Source organism: Sebastes umbrosus, chromosome 3 (genome assembly GCF_015220745.1).
Source record: "Sebastes umbrosus isolate fSebUmb1 chromosome 3, fSebUmb1.pri, whole genome shotgun sequence".
Classification (NCBI taxonomy): Eukaryota; Metazoa; Chordata; class Actinopteri; order Perciformes; family Sebastidae; genus Sebastes; species Sebastes umbrosus.
Genome location: NC_051271.1, coordinates 18,052,017 through 18,077,586, shown reverse-complemented (window position 1 = coordinate 18,077,586; position 25,570 = coordinate 18,052,017). Strand labels below are relative to the sequence as shown.

General features: G+C 40.3%; 1 protein-coding gene across 1 annotated transcript in view; it reads left to right on the top strand.

The window, feature by feature from the left end:
• Positions 1-25,570, top strand: part of mad1l1 (mitotic arrest deficient 1 like 1) — a 75,180-nt gene that overhangs the window by 6,259 nt on the left and 43,351 nt on the right. Inside the window, exons 9-15 of the mRNA XM_037764924.1 lie at positions 482-543; positions 4,866-4,952; positions 5,652-5,796; positions 10,288-10,428; positions 12,050-12,106; positions 14,263-14,354; positions 14,834-14,924. Of these exons, the coding sequence (XP_037620852.1) occupies positions 482-543; positions 4,866-4,952; positions 5,652-5,796; positions 10,288-10,428; positions 12,050-12,106; positions 14,263-14,354; positions 14,834-14,924 (675 nt within the window). The remainder of the gene's footprint in view (positions 1-481; positions 544-4,865; positions 4,953-5,651; positions 5,797-10,287; positions 10,429-12,049; positions 12,107-14,262; positions 14,355-14,833; positions 14,925-25,570) is intronic.

Below are 25,570 nucleotides of genomic sequence, written 5' to 3'. Positions count from 1 at the left end.
AACATGAAATTAAGATATTAAAAGTAGGGCTGTCAACCCTACTCGTTTTAGCGCCACTAATTTCTTTAACACATTAATGCAATCAATCAGAGGTGCAGAGAGCTCAGTTTTAAAGCTAGAGTGAAGATACTGGCATACAAAACTATAAGACAAGAAAAAAGGAATCATTGTTACCAACCTTGTCGCGAAGAAGGCTAAATAATGCTACGAACTTAGGCTAAATTTTGGCGAGGAAAAACTGTCGATTGCCGATTCATTTAATAGTTGATAATTGATTATTCGATAATCATTGCAGCTCTAAAGTTAAAAATATTTTTGTTGTATTCTAAAAGTTTATTAAATTTCCAGTGATGTCTATGTTATGTTGTTCAACTGTGATATATCTTATATTTTTCTTGCACTTGACTGCTGCCATAATAACAATAGCATGTACTTCCTATACATCGACAAACATGTGACCTATTGATTCTTGAATCCTCAGAGGTTTGCAGAGAAACTCAAAGCCTGGGAAAACCTTGGGCAATCTACTGGACTCAACATAAGGTCAGATACTGTCAAAGTGTGTATGTATGTGTGTATGTGTGTGCGTGTGTGTGTGTGTGTGTGTGTGTGTGTGTGTGTGTGTGTGTGTGTGTGTGTGTGATAATGAAACAGAAAAACAGAGGTAGACAGGTTTGTTTCCAATAGTTGTATTAGTATATTTTTGCATGAAATATGACTGAGCACCACTAGGTGGAGCTGTGGTCCCTCCATTTAAATGTGCCTCATCACTGTGGATTGATTCCACCAGCGTGTAAAGGTGTGTGTGTGTTTGTTTTATACCTGCTTGTGTGTGCTGAATGTGTCTCAATGCATCCAGTCAAAACTGGTAATGAGAGAATGATTGCATGTTTCCTTGTGAGCGGTGGAGCAGATCTGACAGATTATAAACACTGCAGCCTTGTCCATCGCACGCATGCATGCACACGTGCACGCACGCACGAGCACCATTTTCTCTATGATTAACTCTGATGTAAACAGAATGTTAAATGGAGCACATACACACAGCACATCCGGTTGGTTCTATATACTGTGTGTGTTTGTGTGTGTATATACAATGTGTGTTACACCTTCCTCCAGGGCAAGAAGGAAAAAAGTACAAATTGTAAAAAATTATGAAATGAAGTGTTTCCTCCGGTTAAGGTTTCATTTTGGTCTTATGTGATGTGTTATTGGGCCTGATGGCGTGTGTTAAATTTACAATTATTAAAAGACCTGGGAGGATCACAGGAATGTAATACCAATCTCAGTTTAATATACACAATAATTTAGTTGGGCTGTCGATCATTTTCCTGAAAAATCAAAGTCCGACCAGGCTGTCACCCCGGGTAAATTGAGTTGAAAATTTGAAACCGTCCTCAAAACTCAGGTGTTCAGACGGCCATGTCATTGGCTGCCCGAGTGCTTTTGCTGAAAAAACAAAAAAAAAACTGCATCGCACATACAGCTTCTAAAGGGCAGCCATATGTGTGAGGCTCATACTGATCAAAAGTAAAGGTTAATGCAGCTTGCAAACCAACAGTTAGAAACTCCTTCAAGCTGTTTTTACTGTTTACTAAATGGCCAACTTAATTGTGAGGATGTTGTTTTCCCTACACAGTCCTGTGATGTGGAGGCAAATGGGAAAGCAAGAGTGTTTCATTCAGCAATCTGTTCACCTTTATTTCACCCAACACAACAGTGCCGCCGCGTATTGACTCAGATTTGTGCATTAGTGGCATATTGTGATCCTTTCAGGCTGTTAAACAGTCATTATATCATAATTTGTAATGTGATGACTCTTTTCGGGTACGTAAGTTTTATGTGTTTAATGAGGAAGCTAAAGAATGGTGGCATGAGTGGAATCGAGTCTGGATTTATGTCATTATGCTGTTTTTTGGAGTTGAAAATGATCAGCAAGTTTCAATAGAAAAGAAAATAGATGACACTGCAGCGGCAGAATGATAATATCACAGTGCCATCAGTGATGTAACAGCGTCTGAATGAATGTTGACATCAAAACAAAGCTTCATCTCGGAGCTCATGTTTAGGCTGCTTCTTGTTCTGTCATTAAGTATGAAATATCTCATAAGGGGCGACGGTGTTTTGGCACACTAGTGTGTATTTGTATTATTGATTTGTTAATTTTGCTGGCCTGTAAGTCATTTCTCATAACTGCAAGCTACTGATACTTGGTTTTGCTTTAGTTTACATATTCTAGCTCTTTTGTCGCCAGGTGTTTCGGGGTGGTCATTAGTGGTGTGAAAAGAATATTTTGTGGAGCAGATGTTAATGAGGAGTAAACACATTGGTGCTGTAAATGAGGACTTTGTCTCCTGCAACACTGGATTTGGTCCCTCACCAGCCATTTGTGCTGTTTTGCCACACGAAAATAACTTTTGGACCGAAGTTAACTCCCAACAGCAGTCACTGTGGCTGCCCGGTGGAGGAGACAAGCCTCACAGCCGCAGCCTGAATTTGCCAGCATTTGGCTGGTTGCTGGTGTTTATTTCCTTTCCTTCTGTCACACAGTCTGATGACATTGTGCTTGCGTATGTGTGTATCCATGTGGTTGACAATTGAATGTAAGATTGACAGCAAAAGGAATGAAAATATTTTCGTAAAATTAGGCCATGTGGAGCAACATTGAAGGGACAAATGATGAAAATATAGGAGGAGGTTTTCTGGAAATAGATTTTCAGTAGCGTTTTCACCAGCTAAAGAGAGAATTGAGACTGTTTTGGTGCGTTTGCGTCTCAAGAAAGAAGTTAGAAATACAGTTTGAGGTGTTAATGTGTGTGTTTGTGTACACAGTATACATCTGTCTTGATCCTGTTTTCCACAATAATTAAGTTTATACATTGTTTCCCAAAACTGAACCCACAACACTTTAACAAGACTCTAAAATCACTTCCCACTTAAAGGGTAACTTTGGTATTTTTCAACCTGGGCCCTATTTTCCAATGATTTTGTGTCTAACTGACTAATAGCGACAACAATGTCTGCAATGATCCAGTATTGAGGGAGACTGCAGCTGTTCACGGGCTGCTATATGTTGCTATTGGGGCAAGCTGACACCGTCATTTACATCCACTAAAAGTGCTTGTTTTTACCATGACAGGCTCCGATTGTCATATTAAGTGTCTGACATTATGGAAAGAGTCTCGCTCAAGGAGAAGTCTCGTTCTGAAATCTGGCGAGGTGAGTGTTGTCGGAAGACAACGGTGGAAGAGTGGAATACATTCATGGTGGAAACACGGAATTTGTTGTGTTGGAGTACAGAAAGCGTAGCTTAGTGTTATCTGAAAGATTTTCAAAGTCATGGCTGAATATTTAGATGATTTCCACAATGTGGATGAGGTCTTTGAATTCAATGGCCGCCTGTATTATACGGATACTCAAATTTCATAACGAGACTTCTCCTTGAGCGGGACTTGGACACAATAACAAACAGACTGGAGAAAGGTAAGAAAAACGTTTTCTTTCTCTGTAGGGTCCTTTCCATAATGTTGTCAGACACTTATAATAACAATCTGAGCCTGACAGTGGCAAAAACAAGCACTTTTAGTCGACATAACGTCACATTGACGCTGCTCACTTGCCCTCGCAGCTCATTTCGTGGCTGCTGGTTACAGAGTTATTCCTCAATACTGGACCCATTTAAAAAAATTGTTGTCCCGATTAGTCAGTTAGACACAAAAACATGGGAAAATAGGGTCCATGTTGAAAAAACTGAAGTTCCCCTTTAAGTGTGTGCTCAAAACTAGACTCCCAGTTGAATTGCACTACCCTGACAGTACATATACTCATAGTTACCTCGTAGTAGTTCACAACATCTCACTTAATAATATGCAACCAACCCGTTATTTGCAGCAGCAGCAGAGATGGCTGGCTCATGACCTGTGAAACCCCTCCAGAACACTTAAAAACAGCCTCTCTCATAAGATGAGGGGAAGGCTAATCCCTCTGTGCTCAGGGCGATGTGGAATTACCTACTTTGGGTACCATAGTTATTCCATCATATGATTCATGAACTCATATTTTAGTCATGAGATTATTTTCATACCTAAGGCTCCACCTAGCGGAATTGGAAGTGGTGATAAATCCACGCCACCCAACTTTCACACAGCGTAATATGGATTTTCAGCCCTTTCCTTCCATGTATGTCCACAATACCAGGCCTCAGGCTGCCACTGACAGTCCCTAGTGATACGTAAAGTCTGATGACATGCATGCTTTTTGTTATGGATCAAGAGCAATGTTACTCTGATGGTGAAAAGTTTCAAGTCTTTTTGCCTTTAGGAGCCAATCTCACAAATGTTGAGTTGCATTACAGAGCAATCACTTTTTCAGGTGAGTAATTTTGACTGCGAGGTGGCGGCAGAAGTGCGATTTTGAGCTAAGCTCCTCTAATGTATGCCCATTTCACAAGAGATAAAGAGATAATGGCAATCACTTTTTGGGCAGATCCATAGTTACAGCCAGGATTTAGAGTTTGGAGGTCATGTGGTGCGTCTCTGTCGGAGTATGTGACCTTCTGCTTTGTTGCCTACCCATTGTGTGTGTGTGTGTTTCTGTAATCTGTCAATCTCTCCCACGGAGCGAGTTTGTTTTGTAGAACTGTGACCAGTATTTAGCCCACTATCCTCCTCTCATCTTTCCCTCTGCTGCTCGTGTCACTTTATTTCCCAGCTCCCCACTGGCCGACTAACAATAGAATATGGAAACGCTGTCGTTTTCATCTATTCTCTGTCCTTTCTGCTCTCTCAGTCGTATTGATTTTTCATTGTGTGTGTCTGCGTGTACACACGTGTATGCTAACTGTTCTGTGTGTGTCTCGTCTGTAGGAAACCAGAGGATCTGTCCAGGGAGGTGATTCAGATCCAGCAGAGAGAAATTGCTCTGAAAGAACAGAACTACACACTCAACAGCCGGTAACTCACACTTCCTCTCACGTACACTAAATCCCTGCTCTCTCTCTGCCTTCAGACTTTTTTCCTCTCATTCTGTCTGCCTCCCTTCCCCCGTGTATCTATTAGAGCGTATCTCTGAGAAGTCCTTAATTGTCACAAAGTTAATTAAACTGGTCCTGATTCTGATAGCACTCCTGACAGTAACCACTGGTGTGTGTATGCGTGAGAGATTGTGAGTGAGAGAGAGGGAATTCTCTAATTAAACTTGTCCTGTTTAGGCAGAGGTGATGTCTGCAGGGACGGCTGCGCGCATGCTCTGGTGTGTTCATGCGGCAGCTCAGTCCAGCTAAGAAAGCTTTCATTAGCTAACAAGCGTCTCTCTTCTACAGAGCGTATTGGGCTCATTATGAAATATTAGAAACAGCAGAATGGGAGAGCGCTGGTTGTGGGAGGGGATGAAGGGAGCTTGTTGTATAATTATTGTCCTATTGATCAGATTTGGCACAAGACGCTGCTGCAAATAATTTCTGGACAGTTGTCTGGGAATTATTTGGTGTCAGTCAGGTAAGTCATCTGTGAGGAGTATTATTCTGAATTGATTTTCTCACATTGTCTGAACATTAAGCACTAAACAATCTGTTTCCCTCTCCTCTCCCTTGTTATTAACCCCCACACACATCTTTTTGTCTTACCACCCATTCGTTTCTCCCGGTCCATCAGTGTGAGGAATGCAGAGCGTTCCCAGTCTGAGCTCCGTGCAGAGTTGTCCAAGCAGCGCAGCAGGACTCTGGAGGAGCAGAAGAAGAGGGAGGCGCAGGACGCTCTCGTCCGCCGACTACAGAAGAGAGTGCTGCTATTAACCAAGGTGCCCGGCAATCAGTGATACACACACAAAAACAAAACCCATAAATGCAGACACATCAGCAAGTATTTAAACTCTCACGACACCACCTTTCCACCATTAGGGATGTCATAGAAATTAAGTAGTCTATAGCAATACCAGTGAAGTTCCACGATTCAATACTAATTTGATACCACAGTAAAAAAACAAAGTAAAACAATAAATCCCATCTACTTCAACATCCACTCCTTTATTACCGTTTGCATGCTGTTTTTTGTTAGGAAGTTAAACAGTCATAGTTCCCACTCTAATATCTATTCTATATTGATGTGAAAACATCTCCTTCAAACATCTGGATTCATTCAAGTTTCTTGCCCAAAACTACATTTTGCAAGATTACATTTGAACACATCATGATGACGTTAGAATTTACCTTACTCATTTTTAATACTATTTTTTTTACTGATTTTAGCCTAATAGGCATTGTAAAGAAGATATTTCATATGGAAGACATTTAATAAACACAAACACAGTGAGTTTTTCCTAATTTTTCAAAAATTCCTGACTTTGACTATTGATAAAAATGGAATTTTTCATGTGATCTAAAAATGTCAAAGTTGTACTGTTAGATTCTTTCCCAAAGTATGTTGTGGCGTGTCTCCTTATCATACTAAATATAGTCTTTGGGCACAAATGGGTTCACTCAGAGAACACAGTGGGCTCTTGAATCTCAATGCCACCGCAGAATTCCTAATCTGCCCTTTCTCCCTCTCTCCCTCTGATTGGTTGATGAAGGTCATGTGACTCCTCTATCTGTCTATCTAGCTCCCCCCTGCTCTGCAGTTCCTGACTAGACCTCCCTGTGATATTGATTTCTCAGTATGTGTAATTCCCGAGGTCAACATGCTCAGTCTGTTAGTACACAAATCACACACACACACACACACACTCTCAGGAACCTCCATAACTAAGCAGAGTTACAGGCATGTTGAAAATATGACTTGGCCCAACACTGATCTGGCATTCAACCATTTTAACTTATCTAAGCATTCGGAGGGTATGAAGTTGTTTACCATCCAGTCATGATGGATTATAAAAAAAAGATCCATTGCAGGCTTTGTAAAACTTTGATCCTTTTGTTTTTCAAGGATGGCGCTGAACATTTTGTTCTAACCAGCCAAATGTTCAGAAAGTTATATTAAGCTTAACCCTAAGAGACCTGCGGGGCCATGGGCGATCCCGACTGACTTTACTGTCTTTCAGAGGCTCTGGCAGGTTCAGTTTTAGGGCTCTAGTGAAGCTACAGATATCATATGAAACTAGAAAACCTAAGGAATACATTGGTACCAACCATGTCATGTCGGGAAGGAGGCTAAATAACGCTCCTGAGTTGGGCTAAATTTTGGTGAAGAAAAACTGTCATGGCCATTTTCAAAACGGTCCCTTGACCTCTGACCTCAAGATATGTGAATGAAAATGGGTTCTATGGGTACCCACGAGTCTCCCCTTTACAGACATGCCCACTTTATGATAAGTACATGCAGTTTTGGGCAAAAATAGTGGAGACATTTTCCGTTTTTATTCAGGAATGATAAGTTATCAACTGTGTTTCGGCTTCGGGCATCTTCAGTGACGTCATTGGTCTAAAACGATACAAGCCTCAATTTGTGTTTCGCGGAAAACTTCCTGGATTACTCGACACACGCTCCGAAGCCTCGGCACAGCACGTAACATCACTAATATACAGATCTCAAGTTCCCCGCTCAACCTGTGGGAGTGACTGTAGCCACGTTGGCTCACAAATCAGTGATGATGAAGTGCCTTGCTCAGCAGCACCTTGACAACAGGTTGTTAAGGAAGTCCCTCTCCGCCACAAGGCTGCGTCTCCTTAAAGCTACTGCTGCGCTGCTCACATGTTTTGTTTCTCATAATATCCTTCAGTTTGGACCGACTCGCTGACCCGTTAGAGGCACAGTCACATCTTCACGCACCAGATAAAACCGTTGACATAAAAGCAATTTGAAAAAATAGATGATGAAAACGGTAATGATAGTTTTATCACTCCGTCCTCCCTCTCCCTGTTTGTTTGTTTGTTTGTTTGTTTGTGCGTTTTTTAAAATTAGACTTTTTATCAGAGAAGAGCCGACAGATTTTTGATTTAGATTGAGTGAATTTCATTGCAGGTTAATAGACAGTAAATAGCCGAAGGGCGGGCTGGTTACACACAAACACACACTGACCTCTAAATGTACCGTTTTGTTTTTACTTCTGTTCAGTCTGTCCTCCTGTTGGTCTTTTTCGTCTCTCCGTTCCAAGGTTCTCACAGGATGTATTGTGTAATGTTGCGTGACGAATGATGCCGCTTCGCCGCCAAAACAAATAAAGTTTAAATTAAGGATGATTTCACATATAGTGTTTTTAGATGACCCAGACTCCGTCATCTTTAAATGGATTATGTTGGTTTCGATCTGGCTAATGACCGGCAGAATCTGATTAGGGTAATCATGGTTTGTTTTCAGATGCTAGCCTACGAGCTAATCTGACAGAGCAATTGCAGCCAATTATTCATAGATTTTTTACATCCAGGAAACACAAGGTGCTTTTAAGCCATTTTAAAAAGACAGCACTACTTAGCAATCAACATGTTATATTGCATGCAGTTATCTGAAATGGTACTCACTGATGGTATTTATTACCTCCCCCAAATTAGCCCTGTTAATAATAGACGATTGAGCTTTCAATGACCCTCACAAGTCAAGGATGGTCCTGAGCAGCCTTGCTGTTTGTGAGATGTTTATTAAAAGCTTGATTGCCACAAAATGCCGCCTGCTTTGCTTTATAAAGCAGCGCGCTTAAGAGAGGGGAGGAGACGCAGCATTTAAACAGTCTTGACTGACAGTGAGTTTGCATTAATAAACGGGCTGTTTGCCAGTTTTTAAACAGATTAGATTGTTCTCACTCATCGTGTTGCCTGGCAACCAGTACAGATTTATAGATGTCACGTGTTAATTAAATGTAGCAATCATTCATTACTGTTGCAAGCTAAAATGTTGTGTCAGGTACATTTTTCAGACGTGTAATGGATTGCGCAGTTTTTGAATTGAAAGTTTATTATTAAATGGTATTTTATAGTGTCACAGATAATTAACCAGTGGCCAATAACATTGTTGCTTCGTAAGATATTATACATTGATTAATGACCGCATTGGTAACATATAAAATAAAATGATTTAACATTTTTTTGTCCACTTGTAGCTGTTGGCTGTCTACAGTATGCACTCTTCCTTTCTCTTCAAACATCTGAATAGGGCTGGGCAATATATCGATATTAGGACTGTCAATCGATCGTGATTAAACGCATGATTGTCCATAGTTAATTGCGATTAATCACAAATTAATCTCACATTTTTTTACCTGTTCAAAATGTACCTTAAAGGGTGATTTGTCAAGTATTTGAGTATATTCAAGTATACTTCATTTCGCATAAAAAATATGCTCAAATCATAACATGTCAAACTGCAGCCCAACAGGCAACAACAGCTGTCAGTGTGTCAGTGTGCTGACTTGACTATGACTTGCCCCAAACTGCATGTGATTATCATAAAGTGGGCATGTCTGTAAAGGGGAGACTCGTGGGTACCCATAGAACCAATTTCCAGTTCAAGGGACCCCTTGAAATGAAATGACCATGCCAGTTTTTGGAGCATTATTTAACCTTCTTCACGACAAGCTAGTATGACATATCACATTTACTTTGACAGCCCTACTTTCTATACATTTTTATCTGTGTTTTGGGAACCATACCAAGACATGCATGTTCTTGTGTGTGAGAATGAACACACACACTGAAACATCAACTATACAGACACACAGTGACAGAGACTTGTGAGCTATTTGTAGACGCCGTGACAGTCTGAAGGGAAGACGTTGATTTGAGGATGTTTTTATCCTCTCCTCTCTAAGAGAAGCAACTTCTGCCATGTTGATTTACTGGACAGAGTATATGTCTTTCATTCAAGTATTATAGAGGAGGAAAAAATCATTAGAATTTTTAAATTATCTCAGGTAAGAGGGATGAGGCAGCATAATATTATATGCTTCATTTGCCAATACATCTGTCATAACTCTGATCATTATTATTATTATTAGTTATCTTTTATCTACAAAGACATTTGTCTCGTTTTGATTATTACACGAGGAGAAACTCACATGAGCACGACCATAACCCTGAGCTTCTCTTGTCACAGCTTGGATGAGAAAAGTGCAGCTGCCTCATACTTTGTTCCTCATTTACAAAGGCATTTGCCCGTCATATTAACACACCAAACAGTCATGCAAAAGTAAAACAGACAAATCCGAAAAACATCAAAGAGCTTCTCGGTTAAATCACTCTGGTGCACACAAACATTACATATCTGATAGCAGAGAAGTCTGTAATGCTTCGACTTTCTTCCTCCTCAGCTACATGGATTTCCATTTTGTAGTGTTATGTCAACGTGTGTTTGTGTGTTACAGGAGCGTGATGGAATGCGTGCCATACTAGAGTCTTACGACAGCGAGCTGGCGCCTACCGAGTACTCGCCTCAACTCAGCAAGCGGCTCAGAGAGGCAGAGGACGTCCTGCAGAAAACACAGAACCACAATGCAGAGATGGAGGTACACACACACACACACACACACACACACACACACACACACACACACACACACACGCACATAAATACAACACTTGTATTCATAGTATCCTAAATGTGTTGCTGAGTGACACTTTGCCCAAAGCTAAAGGCACTGTGAATGTGTGATGCTCAGCTGCTCCTTGTCTACACGCTCAGTACTCTTGCTTAGTGGACAAATTGACAGCTATCTGCACTGAAAACTGATAAAACTGCACTTGTGGCACACAGGGGCATTGTGAACAACACAGGAACGAAATATGAGAAGGCTAGAGTGTCAGTGTTTGAAAAACTGAATGAAATTCACACTTAAGATAATATATAGTCATCCCGGCCTCAGCTCTGCTCACATCCTCTCTTTCTGTTAATACTGTATATCAGTAGGATAAGGAGCATGGATGTATAAAGAGAACTGGATTTAATGACTACGGTAACATACACACTGATATTCCACTATTATTCAGAATATGACAATATTCCGAATTTGATACGGGTCATGTAAACAGCATATTTAGTTTGTATATTCCGAAATAGGCGTTAATCCGAATGGTGAATTTTCCGATTAAAACATGTGGGATATGCTGATATTAGTCAGGTTTTAGGAGCATTTTTTAGACATGTACACATTCGGTATATGCGTCTCAATCATGGTTTTTACCGCAGTTTGCGTCACACAGCCTCTTGTTTGTTTACGGTCAGCTCTGTGTGTTGTACACAAACTAACTAACTAACAGTTTGCAGCGATGCATGCCCAAAAGAAAAGCCCACATGTCTTTTTGGAAGGAGAAACACACCTACTTTTAAACATTATGAAAGACTTGGATATCAACAGGTTTTTGGATATGCGCAAATTAGGGGTGTAAGAAAATATCACTACACATGAGTATAGCGATATTATGTTTTGTGATACTATATCGATTCTCCAAAACGTTGTATTGATTTTTAATTAACCTCTTAAAAATCTGACAGTTTTCCTGAAATTAGATTTGAAAAAACAAAAACGCAATATATTGAATTGCTACTCCTGTATCATGATACTATTGCCAGATTATTGCCAATACACAGCCCTAGCGCAAATATCAAAATGACGATATTTTCAAGAAGGTGGTTGAAAGAACAATAGAGGGAGGCTGTGTTCGCACGGTCCAACAAGTCCTCCACCGGTTATGTTAATGTGAGTATGTACGGCTGCATGCAAACGGGAATATTAGTGGTTTGGTAACATTAATTTCCATTAGCCATGAAAACAGTTTGGTAGGAATATTGTGTTTTTCAGCACAAGGACAAAAAACAGAATATTTTGTGCATGTAAACGTAGTCAGTGAATTTTACTACGTTTAGAAATGATTTAAATAAGTTCTATATGAGTGTTCGTACTGGGAAGTTGATTTACCGAAAAACAAATCATCTGCTGTTTTACAGACGTCTCTTTTCCAATGTAAGTTTAAAAAAAGTATTTTTGGGCCCAATGGCATCGCGTGACGGACACAGAAGTTGTAATTCCACAGTTTGGCTTCTACGAAAATTGTCTTCAAATCCCGGTGCTGGGTAAGGACAGTATGTTATATGTAACTTTTATCCCTTTGTTGTGTCCTTCGATTCAGAGCCAGCTGACCAAAGCACAGGAAGAGACAGGGACTCTGAAACTTCAGCTGCAAACAGTAAGTATACATGTATACATAGAGATGTCATTCTCTGTTTACTGCCCACAGATTTAAATGTGCTTATAGCTAACTCAATGCACTGTCCCTGTCAAATAAGTAAATACATAAAGTAAATGTACACACACATGCACGCTCCCACGCAAGTCATTGGTAGTGTTTTATTCTGTGACATACAGACAAAACATTGTTTAACATATTTAACCCTAATTAACTTCTATTCATACCCAAACGGTAACGAGGAACAAAAAAAAAACAAGAAACATTTATTAGAGCTATAGAAAGAAATCTTAATTAGTGCTTCATGATTAGCCGTTGTAACCTCAGCCATTAGCACTCAAGCTGTCTAGGGTACCTTTTTAGTCACGACTGTAATCCTGGCAGGTGCACTTGGCCTTTCTCTGAGTCAAAGATGCTCTAATGCCTCTGTGACTAACATGCTGACTAACATATTTTTCTCCAGTGAAGTTGGTTCTGTAGACCTTTTCAAAGGGACAGTCTTATCTAGCAGCTGGCTTTGTATTTATGGCACGAGAACAGTCGCTTCTCACTTCTCTTACATCCTGACTGAAGTGACACTGATTGACAAGAAGCATACTAATAATGTTGTTTTTTCAATTGTTACTTGGAGTGAGTATTTGCTAAGTTGCTCTGAATAGTTTGGTCAGTGAATGACATTAAACAGTCTAATCTGTGAATTTTGCCAGATTAAAAGGGACAGTTCATCTTTTAAATATCCTATATGTATTTTTCTTAAAGGGGACATACTGTATCATGAAAACTCACTTTTTCAGTGCTTGTTCACATACATTTGGGTATCTGGAGGGCCTACCAACCTACAAACTGTAAAACAAGACAACCCAGTCAATTTTTTGTGGGCTGCCTAGATCAGAAAACATGTGATTCAACAAGCCATTCAGATTTAGCTCCCCTTTCCCCTCAATAGAATATACTGCCCAGGACTTGAGAACTATCGTTGGGGAAGGTCTACCATGTTTTTCTCGCTAGCCAATCAGAGCAGACTGGGCTTTTTTCGGGAGGCGGGCTTAACCTCGTCCACTCCTTTCCAGAGGCTGTAGCTGGTTCAGCTTTAAACCTAGGGTGAAGCTACAAAATCGAAGGAATACATTGGTACCAAACATGTACGCCATCAACGCTAAATAATGCTGCGAAGTTGCACTAAATTTTGGCAAGGAAAAACTGGCATAGCAATTTTAAAAGAGGTCCCTTGACCTCTGGCCTCAAGATATGTGAATGAAAATGGGTTCTATGGGTACCCACGAGTCTCCCCTTTACAGACAAGCCCACTTTGTGATAATTGCATAAAGTTTTTTACATGCAGTACAAATGTTCAAGTGTTATTTTTGCCTATTCTAAAAATAGTGTATACAGGTATATTCAGACAGTCAGGATGAGAAAAATAATGTGTTTTTTGAACATTAAAGCATGTAAACATATTCTAGTAGAAACCCAAAATACAAGTATGAACCTGAAAATGAGCATATGTCCCCTTTTATTTGAGGGTTGTGGAAATGAAAAGTCACAAAAAAGTCAACTGCTTTAAAATATGGTATAAAACTGGCATAAACAGAGAGTTGGCAGTTGTGACCTGAACTCTGTTACACACTCTGTGACTCTGTCTTTGTGTCTTCACTTGTTTTGTGATCTCCCTTCTTTTCATGGCTCCTTGTTGCCGAGGAGGCATCAACATAGCCATGGCAATGAGTATTGACGCGTGAAATCCACCTGTCTGGTATAGCAGTAATTACTTATCCGTCTGGGGAAGACTGGGAGTGAGGATGAGCTGAGAGACGGACAGATGCTCTCTGAAGAAGAGGAAAATGGGTGTGCAAATGGAAACGAGGGATAATTGCAGAGAGGGGAGCGAGATTGGAGAGAAACTAAGACACAGACAGACTATAAACAAGTACTAGAGGGAAAAAGAGTGGGACATTGTGAAATGGAAAATGAGTCAGAGGACTAATGGTGTTTAAAGGATATATCTGTTTGTTTGGATGTCTGTCTGGATAAGATAGCAGCACACTGGAAAAGAGTCCTCAGGATCTATCTGCAACCAAAAGGTTTCTGCCAGGCACTCGGCCAAAGGTGATCTGATGTTAGTGCACCTGTCCCATTCTCTTCTCTGTCTGTCCCAGGTGGAGCTGGAGCTGGAATCTCTGAAGAAGCAGCAGGCCTCCTCTGCTGATAGCAACTCTGCAGTGACCAAAGAAGAGGTCAGCATACTCAGGTAGTACATGTAGCACACACACACACACACACACACACACACACACACACACATCCAACCACAACACTGGCCTCACGATTTGATTCGATTACAGTTCATTACACCGGTTACAGTTCACCTGTCAACGATTCAAATGCACAACGATTCTCAATGCATCTCAATGTATCGCATTCTCAATTTTCTATATTACTGCTATCTAGCTATCTAGCTATCCATCCATCCACCCATCCTGCCCTGTCACTACATTCATTCAGAATCGTTCACGTTTCGCATCGCAATGCATCCTAGAATGGAGAAATTTCCATAAGACAACCAATTCAAAACCCGAGACAATGAAAGATTCATGCATATATACCAAGAGTGGATTAACTTGTCTGTGAGCAGAGCTATACTTCTCGGATTAACCTATTGAGTCAACAATGTGCACAGTCGGTATATTAATAAACAAATCAGTGAATGTGTGTGCGTGCATTTTTCAGACAGAAAATAGAAGATTTGGAGGCAGAGCGGCAGCGTTTGGAGGAGCAGAACAACGTCCTGGAGATGAGACTAGAGAGACACAACCTACAGGTAAGACTTCCCCGCAACAGTTTACTGTGATGGATTTACTCGTCTGGCACATAGGAACCAATTTAATAATCCCAAGGGCAGCGGCCTGGCCCGTATGACAGTGCAGATTGATTCACACAAACGCTTCCCATATCTGACAGTTTCTCAAGTACAATTGGACCCAGGTGTGATTTCCAGCTCCGTCCAATGGAAAAGGTGTAGAACCTGTGGCTGGTTTAGTCCTCCTTTATTGGTTGAAGGGATTAGAAAGGTGTAGGGGGGGGGGATATCGTCAAAATAAATGCAGACCTTCCCCAGTGTCAGCTGGGAATGAAACTGGCTGAAATGATTGATAGCCACCTTAACATCACACACACACAAACACACACATGCATGACTGTGTGCATCTAATACAGCTACTTTCATCTTGCAAAGTTACTTAACTAACTCCCTCAGTTGCATCCGATCCCTTCTCATTTTTAAATTGGCTCTAAATGTGTGTGTGTGTGTGTGTGTGTGTGTGTGTGTGTGTGTGTGTGTGTGTGTGTGTGTGTGTGTGTGTCTCATCTCAGTCAGGTCCTCTAACTCTCCTGACTCATACTGTACCAAACTAAGCCTACCAGGGCACTTTAATGAAACGTGTGTGGGCAAGCGTGTTGGTTCCATTTAGCTGTGGGGTGAATGAAATCCATGTGTTCTCAAGCATGACCACCACTTTTAAGGCAATTGACAACTGAGTGTGCGTAGGTGTGTATGTGTGTGAGTGTGTGTGTGCGTGCACAGGTTTCAAGGTTGCACGGTCAATGGATCAGGTCAGTTCTTAGGAGTAATTTTTATGACTCCTCCATGGTCTAATGCACTCAAAGAGACCTCTACATCAGACTGAGCGAAGACATGAGTGACTGAATGCAGAAGCATCTGAAAGGAGAAATGGATGCCTGAATGAATAGGCATGAAAGAGGTATAGAAATTGAATGCTCGGATAAACTGACAATGGGAACTTGTCATTATATCAACTTGCACGTCAGATTCCTGTAGTATAACCCATCATTTCCGCCCTGTCTTTATATTGACATCATACTGACGAGTGTGACTGTCAACCACTCAGATTACCAGTGTAATGACACTGCGTTTCATGGACTCGTGCTCAATCATCCCCTCCACTAATCCGTCGGGAGGCACTCCTGATGTTCATACATCTGTCTTTTAAGTAAATCTGTATCGTACAATGGACATTTTAAAGAGCTGTACACCTAGGGTCCCTGCGCATCCTTCAAAAGTCTTAATTTCATAAATTCAGTTTTTGATATTCAAGGTCTAAAAATTTGATAAAATGTCTGTAATTGTAGCATTAGAGGTATTAAGTCTGAGTCAGTGAGATCGGTATTGCTCCCCTCGCCCTCTGGCCGCTCGGGCCTCGGCCTTGCTTTCCCTTGTCGCTCAGTCCCTGATGCTTCTGGGCGGGAATTAGTTGAGGCTCTTCACTTGTCCGTGTCAGTAGCAGTAAGATTACTTTGATTAATTCTAGGTTGATTTTTTTCCCTATATCCTCATGCTAAAACTGTCTGTAAATCCACATTTTAAAGCTGATATTTAAAAAAATATATCTCCTCCCCCCCCACCCAAAGGGGGTTCGCATCTTTGTCACCTTTTTCAACCCTGATGAGTTTGCACCCAAGTTGTCTCTACAGTGCAGTCTTATGTTCATTTGATGTTAAATGCAGGTGGACGTTGTTTTCATTGGACTGGGTCTACCACCATATACTTTTAGTTGCCTCAATGAGAAGGCAGTTATGTTAGCTATTGTACACTGAATATTTCAGTTATTCAAATTCAATAAAACTCAATAACTGTGTATACTGTGATCTAGTTTGTAGATTTATCATTTGTCGCAGGGCCACAGTAATTGTATTATTGTTTTACTTTTAGAGGTGTTAAAAACGTCATCAAATTTGTACTTTAAAAAATGTTTGTACAAGTTTTTAAGTTTTATATGATACCAGTATCTTCACTCTAGCTTTAAAACCCTAGCCCTTAAAATCTCAACTTGCGTTAATGCGTTAAATAAATTAGTGCCGTTAAAAAAGAATTTGAGTTAACGCATTATTATCGTGTTAACTTTGACCGCCCTAATATATATATATATATATATATATATATATATATATATATATATATATATATATATATATATATATATATATACTGGTTAGGGGTATGCTTGTCGTCATGGAAGCTTAAAACATGCAGCCCTGCAATGAATGAGTGGTCACTGTCCTCAACAGGCCTCCTTGCTGTGCAAAACCGCCATCTCTAATACAATGTATGTCTTATTTAATATACTGTATTACAGAAAAGAAATCAAAGTGGACGAATACATTTGTAATTTGAATGTGTTTTGCAAACCTTCTAATTTGTTTTTTTCTTCCCTGTTCACTCCATAATCAAAGGTTTGTGACTTTATTTTTGTTTTGATGTTTATATGTTTCTTCAAGCAGCTGTTTTCTTTCTCTTCTAATGCATGGTTGCTGTTGTTGGTCATGCCAGCTAATGAGTTCTCTCTTTGAGAAGGGAGGGAAATGTCAGCTTTAAGATAACCGTATGTATGGTCTGTATGAGAAGGAGCCGAGCCGCTGCAAAGCTTTCATCTTCTTATTTTCACAACCACTGGATTCTCTATTTATTCCAAACATTCATTATTGATGATGACAGAAACGTAAATCCATTATGTCCTGTGTGTGCACTAGATTTTATTTATTTTTTTCCACCACCTACTCGGTTGTTCAGAATAGAAAATGTAGAGGCTTTGTGAACTGGTTATACTGTAGGTGCTACTAGTTATCATTTAGAGACAGAGAGGAGCAAAATATCAACTTGAGAAATTCTTACTTTGTACGCTCAAACAGTGACGGGGTTCATTTGAACAGAGTGTGCTGGTTGATTGTTGTATTGAATTTTGAAGGGCGGTTTTATGGATATTTCTTTCGAATTTGTCTGACAAGGCCGTCTCGAAGAGCCTTCAGTCAACATCCAGTCTTATTATGAAGAATAAAGTTATTTGCAGACAGGTTTACAGAACCTGCCAGCGTCGGTTCTGCTCTCCTCAATGTATGTTCCCTCTTTCCTTATGTCAAAGAGTATAGAAACAAAGAGACAACACAAGAGTCTGTGGCCATGGATGTATAAAGCGAGTCTGTAAATCAGAGGATAATTTTTCGAGGTAAATCAACTTCGCAGTGCGAACACCTAAATAGCCCTCATTTAAATCATTATGTCCAAAGTTGTTAAATGAACTAATAGCCGAATCCAGAGTTATTTTCCTCGGCATAATGAACGTTCCTCAGACCCACGGGACTGCACTGCCCTGCACGTTCATATGACATATCTAGTTCTGCCAGCTTCCTGCCAGCTATGCGGCTGTAATAATGGATATATTGGCTGTAATTCATCACTTTTATTATCCTATAGTACACCCATGGGCTGTATGCTGTAAGCCTGTACCGTGATGGATGTATTAACGTCTCTGTTCCCAAACAACCGGATATCGGCCAGTAGCTAGTAGTGCTAGTAGCATGACATAAACAGAATTTATTGTAGGCTATTTACTAACACGCAGGGCAAAAGCACAGGAAACAAGCTCTTATACATCCATGATCTGTGGTCTATTGGACATCGATTTTGGAGGTCCTTGACATGAAAAAGTTTGAAATTGCTCTCAAAATCTGTGTGCTGGATTTCTCTAACTTCCACTTATGTCCATCGTTCACTTTATGCTTCTTTGGGAAGTGGCTGGGCGAAAAAATGTTTAATAGATAAATAAGTAAGTGAGTAAATAGTTATAATAGTGTGCATATTTCTAATATTTGTATTGTTCAACACAGGCCATTTCGGTAGAGACATTAAAATGATGATGATAGAAAATAAATCATTTAGTTTTACTTTTTTGCGGCACTTTGTAAGTGTCCAGTTGAACGAACAATTGCCGTTGCTCCTCAGTGGTTTGGACCCTGTTTACTTTCTGTTGAGATATTATTTAGCACATGGAGGTGAATGACATCATTATCATGGCTTCATCAAGTGCTGCAGAATTACAGCTAATCAGAATTTAGCTGATAATAACAACCAAAATAATATTGCAGTCTAATATAATTCTATCACAGTTTCTCTTCTGTGTTTGTTTTTGTTCCCTGATATATTTTTCTTGCACTGCAGACGGTGGCAGCAATAGTGGTAGACTTACTACTGCTGTGCTTTGTCTTTTTGCTTTTGCTGTCATGACAGTGTCTAGACGAAGATAATTGTTGGCGTTGCAAGGGGTTGCATCAACGTAGTCTCTCTGTTGTACACGTGCTCACATGGGCATGCCCAATTATATAATACTCAGCCACAGCAGCATTATGTTTGGACATTATTTTCAGATAGAAAGAGACATAATCTTCGGGGGGTGGGAACTATTCATATTTTGTTTTGACTATGGCATGCTTGTAGCCCAGGTGAGGTTTTTCCAGTCTTCCAATATGACAATATATATCATCAAAACGATATAAAATGTCTATCATGTATATTTATAAAGGCTAGGTCTATATTTATTCATTTTTTCTCTATAATTTCACTTGAAACTGTTCATTCACAAGTTCTTATGATGAGAAAATACTCAATACCTTCCATTCGTCAATAGTATACAAAGATAGGCTTTACCATGTGGTAATTTCATATAGACTATTTATTTATTGAATTACCAGAAAACATGCTATATTGTGATATATAACGTTTTCGATATATGAAATGACCTATATCGTGATGGAATATTTTGGCCATATTGCCCTGCACTAGGACCCACTCCCTATGTAGATATAAACAGCTCATTCTAAGGTTGCAAAAAACACAACTCTTATTTTCAGGTGATTATATACCAAAGAAAACATACTTATTAATATTATATTACATTTCTGCCAATATATCCCCCAAAATGTTACACACTGTTCTTTTAAGCTGTGCCCCTGCTGTTGCATTGATGTCATTTGAAGGTTTGCATCTTCATGGCAGTTTTACCTATTTAAAGATTTAAATGGTGTTCAAATCATGAAAACCATTCAAGCAATAAATATAAGTGAAAATATGCCTTTTCATCTAGTAGTGGGGTTAAAAATATAGTTCATCCTGAATATAAGGTTTCATAGCAACGTTGAGATATTTCCCTCTTCATAATGTTTGGCAGATGGACACACCAGCAGCTGACACCCTGACACACCAGGGAAAATGAAATCAGAGCCCACTCAAAACAACAAGCCCCCATGACATGAGCACTTAGCACTTTCATAGCCAATTTCCTTTGGGCAACCTTGTCCCTACTATATTTCACTGAGACAATTGAATGCAATATTGTTAAAGACATATTTTCAATGACAGTGTCAAAGACAGCTCTTTACCAGTGTCCTCTCATGACCGCCAAATCCTTAAATTAATGAGGCTGTTGCTTTCTGTGGACAGTTAAGCTCAGATTGATGATGATTGGTGGCTGAAGGACGGCAGCAACAATTGAGGGCAAGAAGGAGCTGTCTCTTCAATCAGGTTTGGTGTAAGAGTCCCAGATACTGTAGCATTCCAACCTTAGTTTTGAATTTGCCTAACTTATGAGAAACCTTCCCTTTTTATGACTATGAAGCTCATGCTCCAGTGTTGTAACTGTATGCAGTTGACTGAGTTTCTTGCCCTCCAGACACGGTGTCTTCCCATCACCCATCACAGGTCTGGCATGTAGGGAGTTGTGTGCATTGGTAGGAAGAAAAAAATCATGACATTTCTGTGTCAAATTGAAAGCAGTCTTCTGACTTTTGAGCCAAAGAGATGATGTCAGCGTAGCTCTGTTCTTATCCAGTAAATCAGTGAAGTGATTCGAGACGTCAGGAAAAGAGTACCGCATCCCCCCTTCAGTCTCCTCAGTGTAAGATGAGAGGGAAATGTCAGTAATGACAGTTCTGTTGAAACACATTTGATTGAACAGATTCAAGTATTTTTTGGCTTCTATTTCAAGACTTCCAAAAGGGGAAAAATAGCAGGAAGAGTTTATAAATATTCACAGAAAACTTCCCTTTACAACCCTTTAAATCCATAATCAGTCATTTCTTGACCATATGAATTACAGCTATGTCTTATAAATATTTCAGTGATAAAACAGATAACCCATCTGTCTAGTGGCAGGCACAGCAACTGGAAGTCCAATTACCAGCCAAAAGACACAAAGGTCACTCCCAATCCTTGGTTCATACAGGTGAGATGGTTCAACGTGACCAACGTGTCTGATGAGGAAGAGGATGACATATTGCACATTCCAGTTGTTCCTGAGGGAATCTTCGGAACTGTACTGGTCTCCATGTTGAAAAGGTGTTAAACTAAGAAGGAAGAGGACTGGAGGGACCTTGCAGCTCAGTCTTCCATGGAAGATTCTGCCGCTCTGCAGACCTTTGCCATCAGGCTTTCTACCCAGAACCTACCCTTGCGTATCCATAAACTCCCAAAGGCTCAGGTCCCTGTGGCAGGGCCTATAGAGATTCTGATGCTAATACTACATGGTCTAACAAGCTCTTCAACTTTACCTTTTCCAAAGCCTTTCAGCTCGTCCTGTAGCCCAGTTGGCGTGCAAGGAGGAGGACGTCTTCTCAGAAGTCCCAAATTACTGCATGGCTGCTATTTCTTCTTGCCATCATGGTTTTGGAGGGAAGACAGCAGGCCAGCATCCACTTGTCTGCTCTTTCGTAAGAGGCATAGAGGCTATGGTCTGTCTCCAGACCTTTTTCGACTTCTTGGGAATTTCTGTGTACCTTCACAAAACCACCTGAAGACATTGCCCGTTCAGAATGGTCCGATTGCTTGGTCCCCAGAGGTGCTGCTTGCGAGATATGACTTTTTTGTAATATAAGCCCAGCCTACAGCCTTTGAGCTAACTGTGAGGGCCAGCTATAACAAAACTGTATGGAATATCAAACTAGTAACTTTTTCCGGCTTGGTCCAGAGATGTTCTGTACCAAATTTTTCGACGATTGCTCAAAATGTGTAGGTGGAGTAGCAAAAAAATCAGATTTGGACACAAAATGGCAGAAAATGACTCTAGATGCAAATGGGCGTGACTTATATGTATAGATTTGTGTGGACCCACAAAATCCATGAAAAAAATGTTGTTTCTGAGATTTAAGGGTAAAATGTCATAGACCAAAACGTAATGTTAACTGTTATAGCGCCACCATCTGGCCAAATTGCACCACAATCGACACTGCACTCCCTTGGGTCCCCAGCGATACACCCGCCTAGTGTGAAGTCGATCGGAAGAACGGACCTGGGAGTCCTTCAGAACAGCAGGTTCTATTCCCAGTTTGCTTGTGTATCTGAGCTTAAAGAATCCCTATGGAGTTTTAGACCTGGTGGCGCTATGGAGCTGTTTTTGTATGAGTGGATCCCTGTTTTGTTTATTTGGTGCACGTGCGCACACGAGTGATGGTGTCACACTATTCCACTGATCAACTTATGGCGGTAACACACACTCATAGAATTGCTGCCAACAAAGACGGTGAAGAAGAAGACTGTAAGCTAATAAACATGGATGGAAACAAAAAAATCTTTCTCTGTACCTAGTGGATGCTGTTGCACATCTGCTTTTACTCCTGATTCTATTTTGAGCTTATGTCTACCTTCCACCAGAGACCTATTTAACAGACTCTCTATCCAGATATCTGTGCTGCAGTGAGCTGGTCATCCTCACATGTTACCCATGTAGGAAAACCACTGAAGTGTAACCTCCACCTAGATTCCTCCATGGTTCCTTCATTGCCTTAGGGGCAGAGGTACATTATCTGCTTAGCAACTGCTCTGCATTCATACCCAGCACACATCGTAGAAAGCCACAGTGGGATTTCTGCTGGTTGTGATTGTTTTCTAATTGACATCACACAGTTGTCAAGTAGCAGTTATCAGCAGCTTACTTGTCAAGGTACACTGCTTGATGCCCTTTTTTCGTACGTAAGCCCACAGATGATATGGACCAAGTATGAGAACACAGGTGTTTGACATTGCTCAAACAACATTAATGCCTTAATGCCATCAACTAATATACCGTACAGTATTTATACTTACAGTTTTAGGACTCTCACCTGAATGCAGTGGATGTATGCTTACCAAATGAAATCTTTTTATGTTATGTTATGTTCTCTATGTTATGAGATCCCTAAAGTTAACCATATATTGCATCTAGGTTTGATAAAAGCAGTAGTAGTAATAGGAAGCAACCTGTATCTCTGTAAAATTGTACTGCTCACCTACAAAAAGGCAACAACTCAAAACTGGCATGAAACATGGAATAAGGGGGAGACCTTCCCCAGAAAATGGGCGAAATGGATCATCTTAACTGCAAAACCACAAGGACACTATTATATCTGTATCTGGTTATATCTAAGGTCAATATGGAAATGAAGCCTGTAGTGTAAGAAACACATGTTTTTAACAAATCTTTAGATTGCTCCGTGTTGTCGTGTTCCATTTTCGTCAATGAGGCCCAATGAGTTTCTTCCGAAATAGTGCCGTGTCCACTCCACACAACAAAAACCTGTCCATACAGAGAATTTCTAAGAGGCTAACTTTTACTACACAACACATAAACTAATCAGACCCCAAATTTGATGCTAACATTAGCCGTTGTTGCTAACCCCGTTCCGTGACCAACATATAACGTTAGCAAATGCAGCTATATTACCATCTTCATCGTATCACAGCTGCTGGTCGATCTCAAGCCATATATTTTCCTTTATTTGGTTGTTGATGTAGTCGTTGTGGTGTTTGTCGTACATTATTGGGCGTTGAGAAAAGGACGGCGCATTGTTCTGAAGGCCCATTATTGGAGAAGCAAAACAATGTCCCATTGGACTGAAAGGCCATTTGTCTGACAGCCCGTTACATTCTAAAAAATGCGTACTGTATAGTTAATTTGTAAAGTGGATCGACTAAAAGGCCGATGTCAAGAAAGGAGCCCCAATGTGTTTTTGTTGATGTGACTCGGTGGAAGAGGTTTACCTCTGTAGTGTCTATTCCATTCAACCTCCCACTTTATCAGTTCATGGGGTTTAAGGGTGTGTGGATGGGCCTTTTTTCTTCGTTATTTTTTGATAGTACCGTACCCCTCCGCTTTCACTCACCATTAGTGGGTCACCTGTTCCATCAGTGACTCATGTGTCCCCTGTGGTTCGGTGTTGTGTTTATTATATAAGTGGATGTTTCAGAGCGATTTGTTCAGCTGTGTTAAAAACAGACCTTGTTCCATAGACTTCGATCTCTCTCTCTCTCTCTCTCTCTCTCTCTCTCTCTCTCTCTCTCTCTCTCTCTCTCTCTCTCTCTCTCTCTCGCTCTCCCTCTCTGTCCCTCTCTCTCTCTCTCTCTCTATCTATCTCTATCTCTATCTCTATCTCTATCTCTATCTCTATCTCTCTCTCTCTCTCTGTCTCCTGCTCTTGATCTCCTGCTCTTTTGCTCTCTCCCTCTGCCTCTTGCTCTTTTTTATAACAGACTCTGCTCCCTGGTATTAGATGTGTTGTTATTGTTGTTCTATGAATAAGAGATACGTAGCCTCGGGCACTTAGAATGGCTCTCCACCTTGCTGCACTGTAAATACTGTGTGGAAGAGTGGGCTGAATATATACACACACACACACACACACACACACACACACACACACACACACACACACACACACACACACACACACAAAAAATAGGCCATCTGTAATATTAAGCAGTTTTCTAACATTCACTTTTTCTGATGTTGCAGCGTTGAACCAAACTATAATTCATAAACACAATTCGTACACCACTTTACTTTTTTTTTTTTCTCAAATGCAGACTTGCATGTGCGGTGAAAGGTAATGATACCTTTCTCCATTTTATGGAACCCAGTTTGAATTTTTAGATTTCATGTTTTCTATTTCAGTGGATCACGCACTCGATTACATTTTGGCCTGTTTTTATGCACAGAAGGTAAAATGGATGAAGACAAGAAGATGACCTTTTTCCATTTTCTCATTTTGTATATTATATTTTGATATATGAGGAGAGTTCAACCAATTAAAAAAAGATTATGCTATTTTCTTGGCTTACTATGAAAGCGATGCGCTATAATGCCAAAGAGAAATACATTTCCTTTTGTTTTTGCTGTTGAGCAGTCAATTAAAACTTTGCCCCCCCGGCTCAGTCCAGGCATCCAAAAAAAGTTAAATATGAATTCCACGGCCAAATCATTCTAATTTTCTTTAGCTCGGCCTAATTTTTAAGGAAGCATCTTTGAGAGAGTTTTCGCTTTTTGACAGCACGTAGCTGTTGGCTGCGTTTTGAGGACTTTACTCTTCTTTTTGTGCCGGGTTTACGGCTCTAATCTACATATCTGTCTCACACTATCTGGCTCTTCCTTCCATTTTTCTCTCGCTGTTTATCACAACACACGTATACAGAGTCCTTCTTGAATAAACCCTCCATATATAGATGTACAACTTCAAAAGATTTACGCAGGAAGAAAACAAGCCTTGACTTTATCTTGCTGTGACGTGTGCGCAGTCCAGTTGAAAATGTTTTGATATAAATAGGCTACACACATTCTCTGCTCCTTATTTTGGAAAGCTCAATCCCTCTGT